The sequence below is a fragment of the Pongo abelii genome, chromosome 19, assembly GCF_028885655.2.
Source record: "Pongo abelii isolate AG06213 chromosome 19, NHGRI_mPonAbe1-v2.0_pri, whole genome shotgun sequence".
NCBI classification, from domain to species: Eukaryota; Metazoa; Chordata; class Mammalia; order Primates; family Hominidae; genus Pongo; species Pongo abelii.
Window position 1 is genome coordinate 4,500,794 of NC_072004.2, and position 22,183 is coordinate 4,522,976.

The 22,183-nt window shown below is 54.1% G+C and overlaps 3 protein-coding genes across 8 annotated transcripts in view; 1 reads left to right on the plus strand and 2 right to left on the minus strand.

The window, feature by feature from the left end:
* Positions 1 to 1,929, minus strand: part of PELP1 (proline, glutamate and leucine rich protein 1) — a 33,533-nt gene extending 31,604 nt beyond the window's left edge. The window contains exon 1 of the mRNA XM_024234620.3: positions 1,265 to 1,929. Coding sequence (XP_024090388.3) covers positions 1,265 to 1,663 — 399 coding nt within the window. The 5' untranslated portion in view covers positions 1,664 to 1,929. The remainder of the gene's footprint in view (positions 1 to 1,264) is intronic.
* ARRB2 (arrestin beta 2) lies at positions 1,749 to 18,617 on the plus strand. 6 transcript variants are annotated; one of them, XM_024234155.3, is made up of 15 exons: positions 1,749 to 1,767; positions 12,163 to 12,193; positions 13,071 to 13,131; positions 13,245 to 13,289; positions 13,510 to 13,706; positions 14,322 to 14,381; positions 14,790 to 14,857; positions 14,994 to 15,129; positions 15,367 to 15,451; positions 15,718 to 15,790; positions 16,387 to 16,524; positions 17,336 to 17,419; positions 17,513 to 17,592; positions 17,706 to 17,760; positions 18,066 to 18,617. In XM_024234155.3, the coding sequence occupies exons 8-15, from the start codon at positions 15,085 to 15,087 to the stop codon at positions 18,157 to 18,159; spliced, it is 654 nt and encodes a 217-aa protein (XP_024089923.1). In that variant the 5' UTR covers positions 1,749 to 1,767; positions 12,163 to 12,193; positions 13,071 to 13,131; positions 13,245 to 13,289; positions 13,510 to 13,706; positions 14,322 to 14,381; positions 14,790 to 14,857; positions 14,994 to 15,084; the 3' UTR covers positions 18,160 to 18,617.
* On the minus strand, positions 2,235 to 2,724 carry LOC112129592 (small ribosomal subunit protein eS12-like). Its single transcript, XM_054536004.2, has one exon. The coding sequence runs from the start codon at positions 2,646 to 2,648 to the stop codon at positions 2,250 to 2,252; it is 399 nt and encodes a 132-aa protein (XP_054391979.1). The 5' UTR covers positions 2,649 to 2,724; the 3' UTR covers positions 2,235 to 2,249.
* Positions 18,618 to 22,183: the final 3,566 nt, after the last annotated feature.

The following is a 22,183-nucleotide window of genomic DNA, read 5'->3' on the forward strand; positions in this document are numbered from 1 at the left end:
ACCCTCAATTATGCAGAGTAATGTTAAAGACAAACAGATAGGGTTATCTGCGATAAATCTGGGGCTAAGGTTATTGAACCACCCAGCAGATTGTGACAACCATCTTCCTGGAAGGTAGCATAGAGCTGGGAAGGTCCCGGGAATGAAGGGTGGACACAGAAGATCTCGTGTACATGGGTCTTAAAGGATGGGTAGAATTTGGGGGAGGTTTAGTGGGAGAGGAGGGAGGATAGGAGATTGTTAAAGGAGCAGCTATTACGGGCTAGAAATACGCCTTCTTAGAATCAGTGCCTTCACCTGGACAAGATGGTGGGGGTTCAAGCTAGAATGGGGGCAATGAGAAAGATGGAAAAGAGTGGACAGATCTGAAAACTACTCAAAGGATAAAATCAACAGGACTTGATAGATTGCTTATGGAGGTGTATGAAAAAGAGTTTAGAATTACTTGAGTGTCTAGCTTGCAGAACTGAATGGTTATTAGATTCCATTCTCATAGAAGTCCAAAGGCTCCTAACCCGGCCTAAAACGCTCTGCATGACCCCACCACTGCCTACCCATCTCACCAGTCTCATCTGTACCCACTCTCTTCCCCTCCACATCTGAGCCCCAGGAACGATGCCCTTCTTTCCAGTTCCTTCCTACCACAGGGCCTTCCCACATGAGCTCTCCTCTGACTGAACAGCCCCTCCCATATTTTTTCCCTACCTAACCCCTATTCATCTTTAGGGTCTCAGCTTAAACGCCAGTTTCTTTGGAAAATCTCTGCCAGTCTTCAGATAAGGTTAGAGACCCCTGATATTCAATTCTCATCTTGTTTTGCAGCATTTTGTGTACCGCCACCACGTCTGTAACCGGAGCGCCTAGTACAGTAGCTGACCCTCAATAAGAGCTCAGTAAATGTTTATTGTTGAATGCGTCATTAAGTCAGTCGAAACAATCCTCGAAACAGATACTGCCAGAGGAAAAAGAGGCTTTTAGATTATACAACGAGTGAGTGACCGGGCCTGGAACCTAATCGATTCCTGTGTGCCGACCAATAGCCTAACAACAGAAAAATAAGGCCCATTTTTCCCCTGGAGAAACTCCCATGGCCGATAAAGGAGAAATACGTGCATCCCGTCCGGACTGATACTTGGATCCCCTTTCTGCCCGCAGCTCTCCTTCCCTCAACCTCCCTATCGCACTTGCACTGCACCGTAATCCCGGCGCACAGGTGCCGCGCCAACCTCCCACAGGGCCGCGGGCACGCGGGCCACGGACTCACCTGGGCCCCGCCCACCGACCCATGCAGCCGCAATAGGCACATGAGCCCGGGCAAATGTGGGGCCGAGCGGTTTGGGGGATGCACCGGAGCAACGGCAGACCCCGTTCGAGGTTGCAGCAAACCAGAAACACTCTCCAGCAGCAGCAGGCGGAGCCGCGGGCCCGAGCTCACTGCCGAGAGACCCCCGGTCCCGCCAGGAACCCCAGCCGCGGAGCCCGCAGAGGGCCCACTCAGAACGGCTGCCGCCATCTTCCCCTGGGCTTCAGTGGTGGCGTGGCGCGATGACGCAAACACACCGCGACGGCCGCCTACTGGGGAGGGGGCGTGGGGAGGGGGCTGCGGTCCTGCGCACTGGATGAAGGCAGGCTGGACTCGCGGGCTCAGGCTGGGAAGGAGCATGCGCGGGGAGAGCAGCCTGGGCGCCGAGGCAGTGCTCGGTTCCCGGAGTGATGGCGGATGAGGCTTCCTGTGAGCGTGTCCGAGGCGGTCCTGTGATGTTTAAGGTACACGTGGTCCGGACAAAAGGCGCCAAAGTCGGAACGATTTCCATTTAGCGGACGGAGTCTCGGTACATCTTCGCTGTAGGAATCAGTATCTTTTTTATTTTTTTTTTTTTTTTGAGACGGAGTCTCGCTCTGTGGCCCAGGCTGGAGTGCAGTGGCGCGATCTCGGCTCACCGCAACCTCCACCTCCCGGGTTCAAGCGATTTCCCTGCCTCAGCCTCCCGAGTAGCTGAGATTACTGTCGCGCGCCACCACGCCCGGCTAATTTTTTTGTATTTTTGTAGAGATGGGGTTTCACCATGTTGGCCAGGCTGGTCTTGAACTCCTGACCTCAGGTGATCCGCCTGCCTCGGCCTCCCAAAGTGCTGGGATTACAGGCATGAGCCACCGCGCCCGGCCCAGGAATCAATAACTTGTGTGTGTGTGTGTGTGTGTGTGTGTGTGTGTGTGTGTGCGCGCGCGCGCGCCAAAGATTTATTTCTTCATTTCTTGCATTTGAAGTACTCTTCGAAGACATCCTTGGCCTGAGACTCCTTGCCATAGTCCTTAACTACTACACAACTGCAACCAACCACTTTACGGGGTTTCCCCTCTCTGTCAATTTTACAGAGCCCTACCCATTCTCCTAGTTTCTCGTCATCAACCTTAATTGGGTTGATTTGGTGTTCAGCACAAAGGGCCTCCACCAACTTGACATACATAGTAGGCTCATCACAGTTGGATGCAAGCACACAAAGATGGGCTTGGCGTTTGTCTAAGGCTTTGGCAGCTTCGTGAATTCCACGTGCTAGGTCATGGTGGATGATGGCGGTCTTCAGCACCTCTTGTAAAGCAGTATTAACGTCCATTACACCTCCAGCAGCAATGCCTTCCTCGGCCATGGCGGTGGGTTACGGGTGAAGCTGAATCTTGAACGTACCCAAGTCTCCGCCTCTGCGCAACTCGGCGGCGGCAGGGAAAGAGAAGGAATCAAGAACTCTAGGTAACTTGAAATCACAGACATTTTTAACTACGTTTGCAACTTCAGAAATGATACAAGATGTGCGCCTTGCAAAAGCCAATTCAAACAGTATAGAAGGGCATAAAGTAAAAACTGCCCCTCCCCGCAAAGCCCTGCCCCAGTAACGGGTATACTTTCCTAATATTAGTCTATGCACAAGCACATAAATGAATATTTTACAAGATTGGGGTCTGCGTGGGGCTTTCTTCACTCATGGCCTTCTTTATGCTGTTTTTTAAACTGTGGTATGAATGAAATGGGTGCACCATGAGTTAATAATTCTATTGCTGAATTAATACCTAAAGGCTGCTCCAGCTTTTTGCTAATGCATACACTGTAGTGAACACGCTAATACCTCTACGTTTGTGTACTTTTGTGATTGTTAGCTTCAAATCCAAGAGTCATCATTTTTCCTTTTTTTTTTTTTGAGGAGTCTCTCTCTGTCTCCCAGGCTAGAGTGCAATGGCACGATCTCGGCTCACAGCAACCTCCGCCTCCCAAGTTCAAGTGATTCTCCTGCCTCAGCCTCCCAGGTAGCTGGAAGTACAGGCACCTGCCACCATGCCCAGCTAATTTTTGTATTTTTAGTAGAGACGGGGCTTCACCATGTTGGCCAGGCTGGTCTCAAACTCCTGACCTCAAGTGATCTGCCGGCCTCAGCCTCCCAAAGTCCTGGGATTACAGGTGTGAGCCACCCTGCCTGGCCCATTTTTCCTCTTATTGCCTCCTATCCCATCCTTCAAGTCCTGGCATTCTGCCTCCAAAATACATTAACCCAATAGCGTTAATTTTTCTCCATCTCCACTGCCGCTCCGGTCCAAATTACCATTCGCTCTCACCTAGTCTCTTACAAAGCCTTCATTGCTCTCTGCTTCCGTCTTGGCACCCTGTAGTCCCTTCACGCAGCAACCAAAGTGGTCTTTTCAAATGTAAACTAGTTCTTGTCACTCCTAGCTTCAACCCCTCTGTGGCTTCCAAATGTGATGAGAATGAAATCCCATTCAGAGGCCTACAAGAATCCACCCAATCTGACTCATACCCACCTCCCTGACCTCAACACATACCACAAGTACCACTTTCCTTCTCTCTTCCTATTCTTGAGCCACACTAGCCTTCTTTCTATTCTCCAGCAAAGCCCATTCTCACATCCGAACCTTTGCGCATGTTGCTGATTCTGCTGGAGAAACTGTCATTTGATTCTGTGTAACTGACACATCTTGCCATCCTGAGAGGACTTCTTTTTTGGTAGCTCCCATTCCAACCCCCATCAGCCTCCATCACATTTGCCTGCTTATAATTCATGTCATTACCAGGAATTTATTTGCTTTCTTATTTATTAACTATCTCTTGTCTAAAATACAAACTCCATGAAAGGGCTCTTGTCTCCTACACTATGCTATTCTCATCACCTAGAATGGTGCCTGGCACATAAAAGGTGCTGAAAAAATATTTCCCCAGGCTGGAGTGCAGTGGCATGATCACAGCTCACTGCAGCCTTGACCTCCCAGTTCAAGCGATCCTCCCACCTCAGCCTCCCTAGCATGTGGGACTCTAGGCACTAGCCACTATACTTGGCTCATTTTTGGTTTTTTGGAGGTTTTTTGTTTTTTTCTTTTTTTTCCCCCTCAAGACGGAGTTTCGCACTGTCACCCAGGCTGGAGTGCAGTGGCACGATCTTGGCTCACTGCAAGCTCTGCCTCCTGGGTTCAGGCCATTCTCCTGCCTCAGCCTCCCAAGTAGCTGGGACTACAGGCGCCTGCCACCATGCCCGGCTAATTTAGTATTTTTTTAGTAGAGACAGGGTTTCATCATGTTAGCCAGGATGGTCTCGATCTCCTGACCTCATGATCTGCCCGCCTCAGCCTCCCAAAGTGCTGAGATTACAGGCATGAGCCACCACGCCTGGCCCGTTTGTTTTTGAGACGAAGTTTCACTATTGTCACTCAGGCTGGAGTGTAACGGTGCGATCTCAGCTCACTGCAACCTCCGTCTCCCAGGTTCAAGCGATTCTCCTGCCTCAACCTCACGAGTAGCTGGGATTATAGGCTAAATTTCACCATGTCGGCCAGACTGGTCTCGAACTCCTGACCTCAGGTGATCTGCCCCCACCTCGGCCTCCCAAAGTACTGGGATTACAGGCGTGAGCCACCGCACCCAACCCCCTCTGCTTTAAAAACCACTACTGGTTCCACATGTCCTTCTGTGGGGCCCTCAATCTCACTCCATCTGCTATACAAGATCCTCCACAGCCTGTTCCAGGCTTCCCCACCAACACTACGCAACAGGGTGTGCCTTGTCTTTCTCTTTGAAATGCCCTTTCTCAACTTCTGCCCGGCTGGGCGCAGTGGCTCACGCCTGTAATCCCAGCACTTTGGGAGGCTGAGGCAGGTGGAACACAAGGTCAGGCGTTCGAGACCAGCTTGGCCAACATGGTGAAACCCGGTCTCTATTAAAAATACAAAAAGTAGCCAGGCATTGCAGGCTCCTGTAATCCCAGCTACTCGCGAGGCTGAGGCAGAGAATTGCTTGAACCCAGGAGGCGGAGGTTGCAGTGAGCCGAGATCACGCCACTGCACTCCAGCCAAGGTGACAGAGTGAGACTCCATCTCAAAAAAAAGAAAAAAAAAGAGGCCGGGCGCAGTGGCTCACGCCTGTAATCCCAGCACTTTGGGAGGCCCAAGCAGGCAGATCATCTGAGGTCAGGAGTTCAAGACCAGCATGGCCAACAGAGTGAAACCCCATCTCTACTAAAAATATATATATATAAACTAGCCAGGCATGGTAGTGGACGCCTGTTAGTCCCAGCTACCCAGGAGGCTGAGGCAGGAGAACTGCTTGAACCCAGGAGATGGAAGTTGCAGTGAGCTGACACAGCACCACTGTGTCTGGAATTGGTGGGGTTTTTGGTCTCACTGACTTTAAGACTGAAGCCGTGGACCCTTGCAGCGAGTGTTACAGCTCTTAAAAGCGGCGTGTCCGGAGTTTTTTCCTTCTGATGTTCAGATGTGTTCGGAGTTTCTTCCTTCTGGTGGGTTCGTGGTCTCGCTGGTTCAGGAGTGAAGCTGCAGACCTTCACAGTGTTATAGCTCTTAAGGCCTCGGGTCTGGAGTTGTTTGTTCCTCCTGGTGGGTTTGTGGTCTCGCTGGCTTCAGGAGTGAACCTACAGACCTTCACAGTGAGTGTTACAGCTCATAAAGGCAGTGTGGACCCAAAGAGTGAGCAGCAGCAAGATTTATTGCAAAAAGCAAAAGTACAAAGTTTCCACATTGTGGAAGGGGATATGAGCAGGTTGCCGCTGTTGGTTCAGGCAGCCTGCTTTTATTTGCTTATCTGGCCACACCCACGTCCTGCTGATTGGTCTATTTTGGCAGGGTGCTGATTGGTGCATTTACAATCCCTGAGCTAGACACAAAAGTTCTCCAGTCCCCACTAGATTAGCTAGATACAAGAGTATAGACACAAAGGTTCTCGGAGTCCCCACCAGAGTAGCTAGATACAGAGTGTCAATGGGTGCATTCACAAACCCTGAGCTAGACACAGGGTGCTGATTGGTGTGTTTACAAACCTTGACCTAGATACAGACGGCCGATTGGTGTTTTTACAATCCCTTAGCTAGACAGAAAGGTTCTCCAAGTACCCACCAGACTCAGGAGGCCATCTGGCTTCACCCAGTGGATCCCGCACAGGGGCCGCAGGTGGAGCTGCCTGCCAGTCCTGCTCTGTGCACCCGCACTCCTCAGCCCTTGGGTGGTCGATGGGACTGGGTGCGGTGGAGCAGGGGGCAGCGCTCCTCGAGGAGGCTTGGGCCACACAGGAGCCCACGGAGAGCGGAGGAGGCTCAGGCATGGTGGGCTGCAGGTCTCGAGCCCTGCCCGGCAGGAAGGCAGCTAAGGCCCGGCGAGAAATTGAACACAGCAGCTGCTGGCCCGGGTGCTAAGCCCCTCACTGCCCGGGGTAGGCGGGGCCCGCCGAGCCCACGCCCACCCGGAACTCGCGCTGGCCCGCAAGCACCGCGCGCAGCTCCGGTTCCCACCTGTGCCTCTCCCTCCACACCTCCCTGCAAGCTGAGGGAACTGGCTCAGGCCTTGGCCAGCCCAGAAAGGAGCTCCCACAGTGCAGCGGTGGGCTGAAGGGCTCCTCAAACGCGGCCAGAGTGGGAGCCAAGGCCGAGGAGGCGCCAGAACGAGCGAGGGCTGTGAGGGCTGCCAGCACACTGTCACCTCTCACCACTGCACTCCAGCCTCGGCGACAGAGTGAGACTCTGTCTCAAAAAAAAAAAAAAAACAAGAAAAGAAAAAAAACTTCTGCACATCCTTCAGAAAGACTGTCCTCATCTGTTCCCCACTCTGGACGGCCTGCACTCCCTCCACCCCCGCCCGGGCCAAGCGCTGTTAGCGGCTGTGTCTTCTGACTCAGACCTCTGTAATAGCATTCCTGGGTAATACCTGTGTATGTGTCTCCTCAACTATTCTGGGAAGGCAGGGGCCATGGTAATTCATATGTGTCCCCATCGATTGGCATAGTGAATAGCATAACATAGGCACGGATGGATGGGTCGACAGATGGACCGATGGATGGGAGCGGGTGAGTGAGTGGATATTAGCTGGGATGGGTGGGTGAAGGAGATGGATAGTCAGAGACATTGGAAAAGGGAACCCTGCGAAGATCAAATGCAGACACCAGGAGGAGCTGACACGCTGCAGTGAAGAAGCGGGAGGGCTGGCCACAGAAGGCGGCACGCTCCGAGTGGAGCAGGTGAGCGGCGCGCACTGAAGCAAGCATCACGCAATTGAACCGCTCACCCACGTGTTCTCCCCCACCATCCTCCTTCCCAGACGGCGCTTCAGCTCATTCCACCGCCCCCAACAGCCCGGTCGCCCCCACCGCCACTGAGAAAGCAAACAAAAGGGAGGAGACCTCTGCAGGTTCTGGATGCCGAGGGCCAATCGAAAGACTTAGATCCCCTGGAAGGCGGGCGCCTTGCTTTAGGGGGGTCCAATCGGTTTCAAGGGGTTGCGGCGGGGCGGGGAGACGGGCGGGAGGAGCGGGAGCGGGTCCCGCGCGCGGGGGAGGGCTACCAGGCTGGGACGGAGCGCGAAGGGATGGGGGCGGAGCCAATGGCCCCGCGTGTCTGCTAGGAGAGGGCGGGCAGCGCCGCGGCGCGCGCGATCTGGCTGACGCATCGGGCCCCGGTTCCCCCAGACCAGAGCGGGGCCGGGAGGGAGGGGGAAGAGGCGAGAGCGCGGAGGGCGCGCGTGCGCATTGGCGCGGGGAGGAGCAGGGATCTTGGCAGCGGGCGAGGAGGCTGCGAGCGAGCCGCGAACCGAGCGGGCGGCGGGCGCGCGCACCATGGGGGAGAAACCCGGGACCAGGTAAGGGAGGTGGGGCCACGCGGCGGGGCATGGGCGGCGGCTCGGGGCGGGGGCTGGGACGGTCCCAGACGAGGGCGCAGCGGAGAGAATCTGGGGGCCGGACGCCTGGGTCCCTAGGGACAGCCATCCGGGGCCGCACGCGCAGGTCCTCGAGGATAATGAGGGTGGGGGGGAATGCCCGGGCCCCTGCAGAAAGCGAGGCCTGAGGGGGATCAGAAAAACCAGTGTCGGGGTTCTCGCAGGGATGTGGGGCCAGACTACTGGGCTCTCCCGTGCAGCCTGCGATGCGGGGACGGAGGAAGGAGGAGCAGGTGGCTGGCCCCGAGGGGTCGTATACGGGGAGGCTGGATGGAGGGAGGGGGGGATCCACTCCAGACTCGCGCCAAGCCAATGGAAAGCCTCCTGTCCAATATCCCCCAGGTAGTCGCGCTGCCCACACCTGTCCCGAGGGCCGGGTGGTTCCTCACCCAAACTTCTACCTTCCTTTGGGTTGCCAGGAGCAACAGCTTCATCTTGGGGGAGCCGAGTGTGTGGCGACCCTCCCTGAAACTAGATCGTATCCCTCTCCCTGGGAGTGGGGGAGGCAGTATTCACCCTGGGCGCGCGTCCACTCCCCGGATGTTTTCTGTGCAATCGAGGCTCTTTCCTTCCACTGATACCCCGAGTTCTCTTTTTTGGTCTCTAGCAAAATCCACTTCCTGTTGTGACTCAACACCCCCAAGGGGCAAGGGGTGAATGCCTGAGTCCCAGGGGAGCAGGAGCAAAAGACGAAAAGGTTGGGGCTGTAGGCCTCAACCCAGAGGGTATCAGGAATAGGGAATTGGTCCTGAGCTCTGGCTTGCTCTGCAAAACATCATATCAACCCCACTTCCAACCTATAGAGTATGAGAACCCGGGTTTCTGAGCATCAAGTAGATGAGCATCAGAAAGAGATCATCAGAGAGATGATCGGTGTCCTGGATCAGGGTTTAAACATCCCAGAGAAAGGGGAAGTTGCTGACTTGTGGGAGGCCCCTGATTTCCGTCATGTGGTTCAGGGAGTGGGACAGATGGACCAAAGGGGACTGCTAACTTGGCACAATTTCCCTCACCCCCATCAAATTCTGGGCCACAGGAAATGGAGCGAATAGCAGGAAGTATGAAAGGACATCTGCTTCAGCTACCCCTGCTCACACTGGGCACCTCCCTGGTCATCCCCACACTCTGCCTCCTTGGCCAGCCTAGTATATGCACGCTGCTCCTCCCCAGCCTGGCAGGAGGTGGCTGGGTTAGGATCCAAAGGGCAGGTGCCTTGCAGCTGCTCCAGGGCAATTGCCCCAGAACCACACTCCAGTTGGCCCACTGATTGTGGCTGTCACAGCCCTGTGCCAGGGCTCCTAATGGGAGGACACCCTGGGACAAAGAGGAAAACCAGAAGCAAAGGGGAGGGAGAGCCTGGATGATGCCACGGCACTCAGCCCCCAAGTTGGGATGAAAGATAGGGTGTTTATTCTAGCGGCACCATATTGATGCGTATGCTCTTATTGGTTAGGAATACCTGGGGGCCTCCATACCCTTTGCCTTACAACCTTTGGACAGCTTGGCTTTCTGGGAAGAAGGAGCAAGTGAAGTTGTAGCGGAAACTGGGCCTGTGGTAGAAACCACGTAGGGCCAAAGGCCAGGGTCATTGCTCTCCTGTGTGCTCCAGCTGTCAGAGCTGGAGACCAGATGGAAAGATGGTTAGGTCTTACCCAGACACTGTGGTAACCTGCCCATTGGGGTCCTCTGGGAATGGGGTGGTGGAGTTGGAGGAGGGATGGGCTAGTTGGCAGGATTTCACATTCTGCTATCTATCTGAGGATCCTTTCCAGGGATCACTGCTGAGGCAGAGTGGATTGGAAGGAGTAAGGTGGTGCTTCAAAGAACAGGCCCACAATTGGCCAGATCACTGGGGTTGCCAAACACTTCCTTACCCTCCTAGCAATGGGTGGAGTCCAGGCTTAAATTGTTTCAGCAACTGGAAAGCAAATAACCTTCAATTCAACAAACTATTTATGCCGACTGCAGAGACCGATAATGTAATATTGATTGAGAGGATGGACTCAGAGCCAGACTGCCTTGGTTTCTATTAATTCCCACCATTTACTCTCTCTGTGACCTTAAAACACTTGACCTCTCTCTGCCTCAGTTTCCTCACCTGTAAAATAGAGATATTAGGACCTCCAGCACTGGGTGGTTTTATTTTATTTTTTTATTTTATTTATTTATTTATTTTTTTTTTTTTTTGAGACAGAGTCTTGCTCTGTCACCCAGGCTGGAGTGCAGTGGCTCAATCTCAGCTCACTGCAACCTAAGGCCGGGCACGGTGGCTCACGCCTGTAATCCCAGCACTTTGGGAGGCTGAGGCGGGTGGATCACCTGAGGTCAGGAGTTGGAGATCAGCCTGGCTAACATGGGGAAACCTTGTCTCTACTAAAAAAATACAAAATACAGGCCAGACACAGTGGCTCAAGCCTGTAATCCCAGCCCTTTGGGAGGCTGAGGCGGGCAGATCACTTGAGGTCAGGAGTTTGAGATCAGCTTGGCCAATATGGGGAAACCCCATCTGTACTAAAAAATATAAAAATTAGCAGCCGGGCGCAGTGGCTCACGCCTGTAATCCCAGCACTTTGGGAGGCTGAGACAGGTGGATCACAAGGTCAGGAGATTGAGACCATCCTGACTAACACGGTGAAACCCCGTCTCTACTAAAAATACAAAAAATTAGCCAGGCATGGTGGCAGATGCCTGTAGTCCCAGCTACTCGGGAGGCTGAGGCAGGAGAATGGCGTGAACCCGGCAGGCAGAGTTCGCAGTGAGCCGAGATCGTACCACTGCACTCTAGCCTGGGCGACAGAGTGAGACTCCGTCTCAAAAAAAAAAAATTAGCCAGGCATGATGGCGGGCACCTCTAATCCCAGCTACTCAGGAGGCTGAGGCATGAGAATCGCTTGAACCCAGGAGGTGGAGGTTGCAGTGAGCTGACAGCGTGCCACTCTACTCCAGCCTTGGTGATAGAGTGAGACTCCATCTCCAAAAAAAAAAAAATACAAAACATAGCCGGGCGTGGTGGCTCACGCCTGTAATTCCCCAGCTACTCGGGAGGCTGAAGCAGGAGAATCACTTAAACCCGGGAGGCGGAGGTTGCAGTGAGCTGAGATTGCACCACTGCATTCCAGCCTGGGCAACAGAGTGAGACTCCATCTCAAAAAACAGAGTATTACAAGAGATGACACATTTGAAACACTTGGAGCAGTGCTGGGCATGGAGGAGTCACTCTGAAATGTTAGCAGCATTATCATCTTCACGACATGGCTGGCATCGTGCTGGAGATGCCTGAATTAATAAGGCCTCTGAGGCTCACAGTCTGAGGAGGGAGGGAGCTAACTGTCCTTGTGTGCTACCACACCACAAGTAAAACATAAACAAGGTGTGACAGGAACCCAAAACAAGGAGTGACCAGGGTCTGGGCTGGGTCAGCTTCCTAAAGGCTGGGCCTTAAAAACCAATAGGCTTTTAAGCTGTTGAGGTCGGAGTTGGGGACGGTTGGAGGTGAGTAGAGTCGAACTTGAGTAGGGCCTGTGGTAGAAACTATCTGAGGGCCAAAGGCCGGGGTCATTGCTCTCCTATATGCTCCAGCTGTCAGAGCTGGAGACCAGATGGAAAGATGGTTAGGTCTTATCCAGACACTGCGGCTACCTGCCCATTCGGGTCCTCTGGGAAGAGCCTGGGTGGTTCCTAGGCCAACCAGTGGCCATTACTAGGGACGGAAGGGGACGAAGGACGGTGGACAAGATGAGGGGCATTTCCCCTTGCTACCACATTAGAAATAGGAAGGACCTTCCAGGAAGAAGGGGAAAGGGGCAGAGCTGGGCAAAGCCCCGAAGCCTCAGGCAGGAGGCCTGGGTGAGCACTGCTTCTCAGGCCTGGGAGGGAGAGGGTCCTGGTGTGGGGTCCCTGCTGAGTCTGAGGGAGGCAGTGGGGTTTCCCTTTCTGTTTTGTTAGGGTCTTCAAGAAGTCGAGCCCTAACTGCAAGGTGAGTCTCCACAGCACTTACCCTTTTGACCCTCCCTGGGCCCCAACAAAGCCCAGCCTTCCCCTAGACGATCCCCAACCTACCCAAAGATGATCCCCAACCCCTAGCTCCCCACTTCCTGTGACAGCTAAGCGCCGACTTCCTTCCCTCCTGAAGCCCCTTGCCGCAGAGGCTGCTCAGCCTGAGCCAGCCACAGGGCTGGGTGGGGCAGGCTTGGGTCCCCAAGCAAGACCACAGAGGAGGAGGCCAAAAGCAAGCCATGTGCCTGTAGCCCTCCTAGGAGCCAACCCAAGGTGCGTGGGGCTGGGAAAGGTTAACAGCCCCCGGGCTATGGCCTATTTATCCTAGAGCCCCTTGAGGGGACCTAGTGAGGGTGGCAGCTGCTCTCTAGCTGGCTGGTTGGGCTGAGTTCTCCCCGAGGATACACACACACACACACACACACACACACACACACACACACACCTGGCTGGTTGGGCTGAGTCCTCCCTGAGGATGCAAACACACACACGGACACACACAAACACACCTCGCTGGTTGGGCTGAGTCCTCCCCGAGGACACACACACACGGACACACATGCACATACATGTTCACACACACACCTGACTGGTTGGCTGAGGACACACACACACACACACACCAGGCTGGTGGGCAGAGGTGTGCAGAGATAAGGGAGCAGTTCAAAAGCCTAAAGGTCCACTAGTCTGAGAAACGCCACCACCCTCACTTTCCAACACTATTGGGAGGAAGCCTGGAAAAACTCCTTCCTGATAGCCCAGCCTGGAGATCCCTGGGCAGGGCAGCCAGTTTTGAGGGCTCCAATGCCCTGTCACCATCCTCCCCAATCTCCCCTATGACCCCTTGACATCCTCAGCTCACCGTGTACTTGGGCAAAAGGGACTTCGTAGATCACCTGGACAAAGTGGACCCTGTAGGTAAGTTTTCCCAGAAAGGGACAGCTCGTTCCCCAAGAGGGGAAGAAGTTCCCGGGCCCAGGAAAGGGGGGAGCGGCCCTTGCAGGAAGTGAGCTGGTGTGTCCCCCTCCTAGATGGCGTGGTGCTTGTGGACCCTGACTACCTGAAGGATCGCAAAGGTACTGGCCCCAAGTCCAGGGGGCCCAGGGAAAGTGGGGGCTAGGGAAGTGAAATGGGCTGGCCTTGGAAGGGCGCCCCAGAGAGATGGAGGCTGGAGGTGGAAGCCAGGAGTAGGGTTCAGGCAAGTCTTATGCTGCTGAGGGAGGAGCAGCGGCTGCTAGGTGCTGGGGGACTGGGGAAGTGGGGCGCCTGACCACTCATCTTACCCTCCCTTGCCAGTGTTTGTGACCCTCACCTGCGCCTTCCGCTATGGCCGTGAAGACCTGGATGTGCTGGGCTTGTCCTTCCGTAAAGACCTGTTCATCGCCACCTACCAGGCCTTCCCCCCAGTGCCCAACCCGCCCCGGCCCCCCACCCGCCTGCAGGACCGGCTGCTGAGGAAGCTGGGCCAGCATGCCCACCCCTTCTTCTTCACAGTGAGGATGCCCCTGCCCTCTGAGGGCCAGGGGGCTGGGGCTGGGACTGCGTCTGGGGTGGGGGTAAGGCACCTGCTATGGGCAGATCTGGAAGAAACAGTGACGCGGGGACCCTAGATCCACTTCCCTTCAGGGTCCCAGCGCATTCAGGAAGCCCTTGATTATCTGCCTCCTCTCTGGGGCCCCTTCCTTCTTCCTTTCTCATCCCCAGGAGTCCTTTCTCCAGCCTCTTTTTTGTTGTTGTTGTTGTTGAGACAAAGTCTCGCTCTGTCACCCAGGCTGGAGTGCAGTGGCACAATCTTGGTTCACTGCAACCTCCGCCTCCCAGGTTCAAGTGATTCTCATGCCTCAGCCTCCTGAGTAGCTAGGATTACAAGCATGCACCACCACACACAACTAATTTTGTATTTTTAGTAGTGATGGGGTTTTGCCACATTGGTCAGGCTGGTCTGGAACCCCTGACCTCAGGTGATCCGCTCACCTCGGCCTTCCAGAGTGTTGGGATTACAGGCGTGAGCCACCACACCCAGCCTCTCCAGCCTCTTAGGTTGAGATTTGGAGGAAGATCTGGGGGCTTTCTGGAAGAACTGAAGTCTTCTCTTTCCTCCGCCACAGATACCCCAGAATCTTCCATGCTCCGTCACACTGCAGCCAGGCCCAGAGGACACAGGGAAGGTATGGGAGGAACAGCTCTGAGGGCTCCTAGGGCAGGACAGGGACCAGCAGGAGCCTGGAGGCACAGCTGAGCCAGAGGGTGAACTGTCAAGATGCCAGGGTGGGGCCGAGGGTAGGCCAGTGTCCCTCGTGGAAGTGGGGTGTATATGGTGGTCATTGTGCACACGTGACACTGCCTCCTGCTCTCTGGACCCGCATGGATCTGGGGATGGGGGCTCCCCTTGCACTACCATGACCAAGCCTCTGCCAGGTTCTGGGCTTTGGAGAGGAAGAAGACTTAGTCCCCAGGGTTGTGAGACCACAATGAGGCAAGAGTCCCTGCCCGAGAGGAGGGAAGGGGGAGGAAGAAAGGGGAGTGATGGTGGCGGGAGCCTCCGGTAAGATGTCGCCTTTTCTCCCCTTCCCGAGGCCTGCGGCGTAGACTTTGAGATTCGAGCCTTCTGTGCTAAATCCCTAGAAGAGAAAAGCCACAAAAGGTAAGGGAAGCGACCTCCTCTGTGGTGTAAGAGGAGGCTTTCCTCCCCGCTTCCAGGAGCCCAGGCCCCATGCGGGGGAGGAGTAGGGGTTGGGGTGTCTGAGGAATGACCCCTCCTGCCCATACCCCCATCCCAGGAACTCTGTGCGGCTGGTGATCCGAAAGGTACAGTTTGCCCCAGAGAAACCCGGCCCCCAGCCTTCAGCCGAAACCACACGCCACTTCCTCATGTCTGACCGGTCCCTGCACCTCGAGGCTTCCCTGGACAAGGAGGTGGGGTGTGAGAGGGTGACACGGATGCCACGGTGCAGTTTAGACCCTGGGGGAGGGGCGAAGCCACACGTCAAGATGACATTTGTAAAGGAGGTTGCCTTGGCTGGGTGTGGAGAGTTGCCCTGGGCTTGGGTTTGAGGGGAGGGGGCCAGAACAATGTGTCTGTGTTTGGGGACACACTGATGATGGGAACAGTGAAAACCAGATCCAATTCATATGACCCCCTCCCCCCAAAAGCTGTACTACCATGGGGAGCCCCTCAATGTAAATGTCCACGTCACCAACAACTCCACCAAGACCGTCAAGAAGATCAAAGTCTCTGGTAGGAGGTGGGGTTTGGAAGGGGGTCTTCGGGGAGGGCGTTACTGCACAGGTGGCTCCTGGTGTGATCTCAGCCCAGGCCACTTCCCAGTGCGGGAGACCCACCAGGGCTCAAAGAATTTAGGTTGTTCCAGAATGATACGGGGAGCCTCGGTGTTTACCGCTTCAGTGGGGAGCGTGGGGGGGCCGCGCCACGGGGTCTGGAGTTGTGGTGTGGTGGCGGCTTGTGCTCCATCCAGAGCTGCCTGACCCCATCCCACCCCACAGTGAGACAGTACGCCGACATCTGCCTCTTCAGCACCGCCCAGTACAAGTGTCCTGTGGCTCAACTCGAACAAGAGTGAGTATCGGGAGAGACCCATGTTCCAATCTAGGGAGAAGAGCAGGATCAGGAGAATGTGAGGTGGAGAAAGAATTCTTCCTGAGCCATCTCCACCTTTTTTTTTTTTTTTGAGATGGAGTTTTGCTCTTGTTGCTCAGCCTGGAGTGCAATGGGGCAACCTCTGCTCACTGCAACCTCCACCTCCCGGGTTCAAGCGATTCTCCTGCCTCAGCCTCCCAAGTAGCTGGGACTACAGGCATGCGCCACCATACCTGGCTTATTTTTAATAGAGACGAGGTTTCACCATGTTGGCCAGGCTAGTCGCGAACCCCTGACCTCAAGTGACCCACCCATCGCAGCCTCTCAAAGTGCTGGGATTACAGGCGTGAGCCACCGCGACCGGCCACCATCTTCACTTAAAAGGGTATTCCCTCCACAGCCAGGCTCCGGGCTGTTAATTTTCTTGAGCACGTTGAGCCAAAACCTACTCCCTTGTGACCTGTGCCCAAAGAAACAAGGGACTAGTGAGGGGGAGATGCTGCTTGGAGGTGATAGGCCGCCCCTTGCCCAGCCCAGCGCCCCTAAGCGTCTTATTCTCTTGTCCCCACCCCCAGTGACCAGGTATCTCCCAGCTCCACGTTCTGTAAGGTGTACACCATAACCCCGCTGCTCAGCGACAACCGGGAGAAGCGGGGTCTCGCCCTGGATGGGAAACTCAAGCACGAGGACACCAACCTGGCTTCCAGCACCATGTGAGGGTGGGGCTGGGGTGGGTCCCCTGCAGGCCAGGGGCCAGACGTCGGTTCAGTGCTAACTGTGTGCCAGGCTCTATCCTAGGTGCCAGGGATGTATCAGTGAACAGAAGAGACAAAAAGAACTCTTACATCCTAGGGGAGGGAGGATAGACAAATCCGATCAGTGGTCACTGTACGGCAGGTTTAGTGACAAGTATGAAGGAGAAAAAGCCAGGCAGAGAAGGGAGGGATGGGGGGCAGTGAGGTGCGAAGGTGAATTCGGAGTAAGGACCCAGCGGAAGTAAGCAAGGTGGGTGAGCAGGAAAGGAGGGTTCTGGGCAGAGAGAAAACAAAGACTCAGAGGTGGGGCAACCTGGGGTGTTGGAGGAATGGGGAGGTGCCATCGTGCCCTCAGGCAGGAGCAGCCCTGGAGGTCCCCAGCTTCACAAAGGGCTGGATTTCACCTCTCCCGGTGCCTTTGTTCGGGGTTCTCACTGCACAGCGCACACAGCAGGCCCAGAGGGCAACTTAGCGAGAAGAACTAAGTATCAGGAGAGGAGGAGGAGGTGAGGTCACGGGCTAATGGAGAGCCAGACGGTGCAGGGCTGTTAGCGGAGAAGGACCGTCAGCTTTTACTGGAGAGGAGCTACAGGAGGCCCTGAGCAGGGAGTGCAGTGCGCACTGTACCATAACCGCACGGCCTGGGCTGCTGGGGCCCTGGGGGCCTGTGCGAGTTTGTGGTCCTTCCCAGAGTCCCCATGGGAACCCCACGGTGGGCCAGGTGACAGGGTGATAGGCCCTGGTCTGACTCCACCACCCTCAATTGCAGTGTGAAGGAGGGCGCCAACAAGGAGGTGCTGGGAATCCTGGTGTCCTACAGGGTCAAGGTGAAGCTGGTGGTGTCTCGAGGCGGGTGAGTGTCACGGGGGAGCCTGGGTGGGGGTCACACTGGCTCTCCCTAGTCCCGTGTCATCGTCCTCTTCACGATGCCTCTCCCCTTCCCCAGGGATGTCTCTGTGGAGCTGCCTTTTGTTCTTATGCACCCCAAGCCCCACGACCACATCCCCCTCCCCAGACCCCAGTCAGGTGAGCACACTACCCACCCCAAGCCCTCAGAGGGAGGGCCTGAAGCAGGGCCAGTGGAGGAAAACCGGCCCTTCCAGCACTCACCCCCACACCCCCTCTTCCCGTCCCCCCAGCCGCTCCGGAGACAGACGTCCCTGTAGACACCAACCTCATTGAATTTGATACCAAGTAAGAAACTCATTCCCCTACTTGACCCTCTCGGGACAAAGATTCCTGTAACATTCAAATCTGCCCTCATACCTCTTCCTTGCTTTCTGGGGGGAGAAGGGGATTGTAGCATCAAATCAAGATGCCTTAGCCTTGTGAGGCTGCCTCTTGCTGCCTTTTCTTTGTCCCTTCCTGTAAATACCTCTGGTCCCACTGCTGTTCGAACGCCTCTGTCCCAGAGGCCTAGCTTTCGGGAGGGCAGGGAGTGTGAGGCTGGGACAAGAGTCAGAAGCCCTCACCTCACAACCCTCTTTCCCACCACCAAGCTATGCCACAGATGATGACATTGTGTTTGAGGACTTTGCCCGGCTTCGGCTGAAGGGGATGAAGGATGACGACTATGATGATCAACTCTGCTAGGAAGCGGGGCGGGAAGAAGGGAGGGGATGGGGTTGGGAGAGGTGAGGGCAGGATCAAGATCCCCACTGTCAGTGGGGGATTGTCCCAGCCCCTCTTCCCTTCCCCTCACCTGGAAGCTTCTTCAACCAATCCCTTCACACTCTCTCCCCCGTCCCCCCAAGATACGCACTGGACCCTCTCTTGCTGAATGTGGGCATTAATTTTTTGATTGCAGCTCTGCTTCTCCAACCCCGCAGTGGGTGGCAAGCTGTGTTCATACCTAAATTTTCTGGAAGGGGACAGTGAAAAGAGGAGTGACAGGAGGGAAAGGGGGAGACAAAACTCCCACTCTCAACCTCACACCAACACCTCCCATTATCACTGTCTCTGCCCCCGTTCCTTCAAGAGGAGACCCTTTGGGGACAAGGCCATTTCTTTGTTTCTGAGCATAAAGAAGAAAATAAATCTTTTACTAAGCATGAGTGTGTGTTTTCTCTGTAGTGTTTAGAGAGTGTATAGTGTGCTTATCCATGATTCTGTTAGCTTGTGGGGGAGGACCCAGTCTCTCTTCTGCACCCAAAAGGCACCTGACACGAAGGCTATCAGTAAATGTTTATTGGATGACTGTGCTGTGGCTGTGTTCCAAGGTAAACATCAAAACTTGACTTAGTCCAAACTCAAGGGTGAGGCTTGATAAGGCCACAAAGTAAACTTAGTCATTTATGGAGGTCATAATAACTAAACTAACTGCCTGCAGACAGACGCTCACAGGAGCTAGCCAGGACAGGCTCTTCCCTGTTGCGGCTGACGCACATGACCACCTGTGACCTGTTGTGACCGAGTCGTGTTCATTTCCACTGCTCCTTAAGGTTGCTCAAGCAATCTGCCCCTGTGGCTCGGTGGGGCCACGACCGCAGGCCTCACCAGACAAGCCACATGACGTCTCTGGAGCCTGGTACCTACACTCTTAACACAGAAGCTGAGGCTTGGGCAGCAAGAACGTCATGCTGCCATGGGCCCCTGTCCTAGGAACCACATCCTAGTGCTGCTTATGGGATGTTCATCAGGGACTCCCTGAGGCTTGACCAAAGCCCCAGGCTGGGCTGGAGGGAGTTAGCATCACTCCACGAACATTTCTCACCTCCATCATCTGCTTCCACTCCTGAAGCCCAACCTTTCTTCTAAAGCTCCTTCATTCATTCCACAATCTGGATTTGAGTCCCTGCAAGGTACCAGGCATAGTATAGCAGTAGAACAACAACAACAACAACAACAACAAAAAAAAAAAAAAACATTAATTCATTCCCTTTTTTTTCTTTTTTTTTTTTTTGAGACAGAGTCTCGCTCCGTCGTCCAGGCTGGAGTGCAATGGCGCCATCTCGGCTCACTGTAACCTCCACCTCCCAGGTACAAGTGATTCTCCTGCCTCAGCCTTCCGAGTAGCTGGGATTACAGGCGCCTGCCACAACTCCCGGCTAATTTTTGTATTTTTAGTGGAGACAGGGTTTCTCCATGTTGGTCAGGCTGTTCTCAAACTCCTCACCTCAAGTGGTCCACCCACCTTGGCCTCCCGAAGTGCTGGGATTACAGGTGTGAGACACCGCGCCAGGCCTCCCTGGTTACTTAACTACAATATCTATGCTTCAGAGGAGAAGTACTGGAGCTAGGAGAATGCGTGACAGGGAGTTCTGAGCTAGGTTGGGTTTGGGGAAGATTTCCCTGAGACAGTGACCTTTAAGCAGAGAAGTGAAAGATGAGGGGAGTTCGGGGACCATGCAGGGATGAGCATTCTGGGCAATGGCACTGTCGTGTGAAGGCAAGAGGAAACAGCACATCTGGGACCTAAAGAGGCCAGAGAGACTGGGACAGAGACAGCCAGAGGCAAAGTAGTTCCTTCTGGCTGCTGAGCCAGATGGGGACGGCTCGCACAGGCCTTTAGTCTATGTTATGACTCGTGACTTCTAGTTAAATCGCCATTTACCCACAAGCTTTAAGTGCTGCCAAAAGGCCCGTGACCTTGCTTACCCCGCCATGGCGGCAGCCTCCCCTGCAGACCCTGGACTTTCTCATGTGGAAGAACCATCCCCCCTAATACCATCTCCAGCATCCCTCTGACTCCCGTGCACCTGCTCCTTGACCTCTAAGCCCAGGGATCTCGATTTTTTTTTTTTTTTTTTTTTTTTTTTTTGAGATGGAGTCTTGCTTTCTCACCTAGGCTGGAATGCAATGGTGCTATCTTGGCTCCCTGCAACCTCTGCCTCCCAGGTTCAAGCAATTCTGCCTCAGCTTCCTGAGTAACTGGGACTACAGGCACACACCACCACGCCTGGCTAATTTTTGTATTTTTAGTAAAGACAAGGTTTCACCATATTGGCCAGGCTGGTCTCGAACTCCTGACCTCCTGATCCGCCCACCTTGGCCCCCTAAAGTGCTGGGATTACAGACGTGAGCCACCGTGCCTGGCCGATCTCAAATTTTTTTCAGGAGAATCAGAACCCTCCGGGTGCCATGGTAAAAATCCAGAGTCGGGCTCCACCTTTCCAGATTCTGAGTCACAAGGTCCCAAGAAGTATCCAAAAATCCGGATTTTTAATTAGTACACACTTTGAGTAACTGCCCTTTTTATTTATTTAATTAATTTATTTATTATTATCTTTTTTTGAGATGGAGTCTCATTTTGTCACCCAGGCTGGAGTGCAATGGCTCAATCTCAGCTCACTGCAACCTCCGCCTCCCGGGTTCAAGCCATTCTCCTGCCTCAGCCTCCCGAGTAGCTGGGATTACAGGCGCGTGCCACCATGCCCAGCTAATTTTTGTATTTTTATAGAGCCAAGATCTTGCCATTGCACTCCAGCCTGGGCGACAAGAGCAAAATTCTGTCTCAATAAATAAATAAATAGCCTAATTCAATGGCATTTAGTATATTCACAATGTTGTACAACAATCACCTCTGTCTACTTCCAAACATTTGGCCTCCTGTATTTTTAATAACACATAAATTTTTTAAAATTGTGTTTCTTAAGGCCGGGTGCAGTGGCTCGCACATGTAATTTGTAATCCCAGCACTTTGGGAGGCCGAGGCGGGTAGATCGCCTGAGGTCAGGAGTTCGAGAACAGCCTGGCCAACACAGTGAAACCCCGTCTCTACTAAAAATACAAAAAATTAGCTGAGCATGGTGGCGGGCGCCAGTAATCCCAGCTACTCAGGAGGCTGAGGCAGGAGAATCACTTGAACCCTGGAGGTGGAGGTTGCAGCGAGCTGAGATTGTGCCACTGCACTCCAGCCTGGACAACAAGAACAAAACTCCATCTGAAAAAAAAAAAAAATTCTTTTTGCTTTTTAGGTTCATACACTAGGAAAATTTTTTATTTATTTTCATGTAGTCAGTTATAATAGCCACAAAAAAAAGACAGCTTATGGCCAGGCGCGGTGCCTCACGCCTGTAATCTCAGCACTTTGGGAGGCCGAAGCGGGCGGATCAGGAGGTCAGGAGATCGAGGCCATCCTGCTAACACGGTGAAACCCCGTATCTACTAAAAATACAAAAAAAAAATTAGCCGGGTGTGGTGGTGGGTGCCTGTAGTCCCAGCTACTCAGGAGGCTGAGGCAGGAGAATGGCATGAACCTGGGAGGCGGAGCTTGCAGTGAGCCAAGATCGTGCCACTGCACTCCAGCCTGGGCGACAGAGCCAGACTCCGTCTCAAAAAAAACAAAACAGCTTATTGGGTTTTTTGTCACAAAGCTTTTGGCCCTTCTGTTTCTCACTACTTGACACTTCCTTTTCTTTCCAGCCTATACTTCAAGGTCGTCATATCAACCCCTATCTCATCAGCACACTCCACCCTCCATTCACAATCGTGTTCTCAATCCACAGCCTGGATCCATCCAGCTATCTCCCTTCTCTGCTCTGAGCACAGGGGTTGGTGCTCATACAACCACTTGCTTGTTCATTCAACAATTTTTTTTTTTTTGAGACAGAGTTCTCGCTGTGTCACCCACACTAGAATGCAGTGGCCCAATCTCGACTCACCACAACCCCCGCCT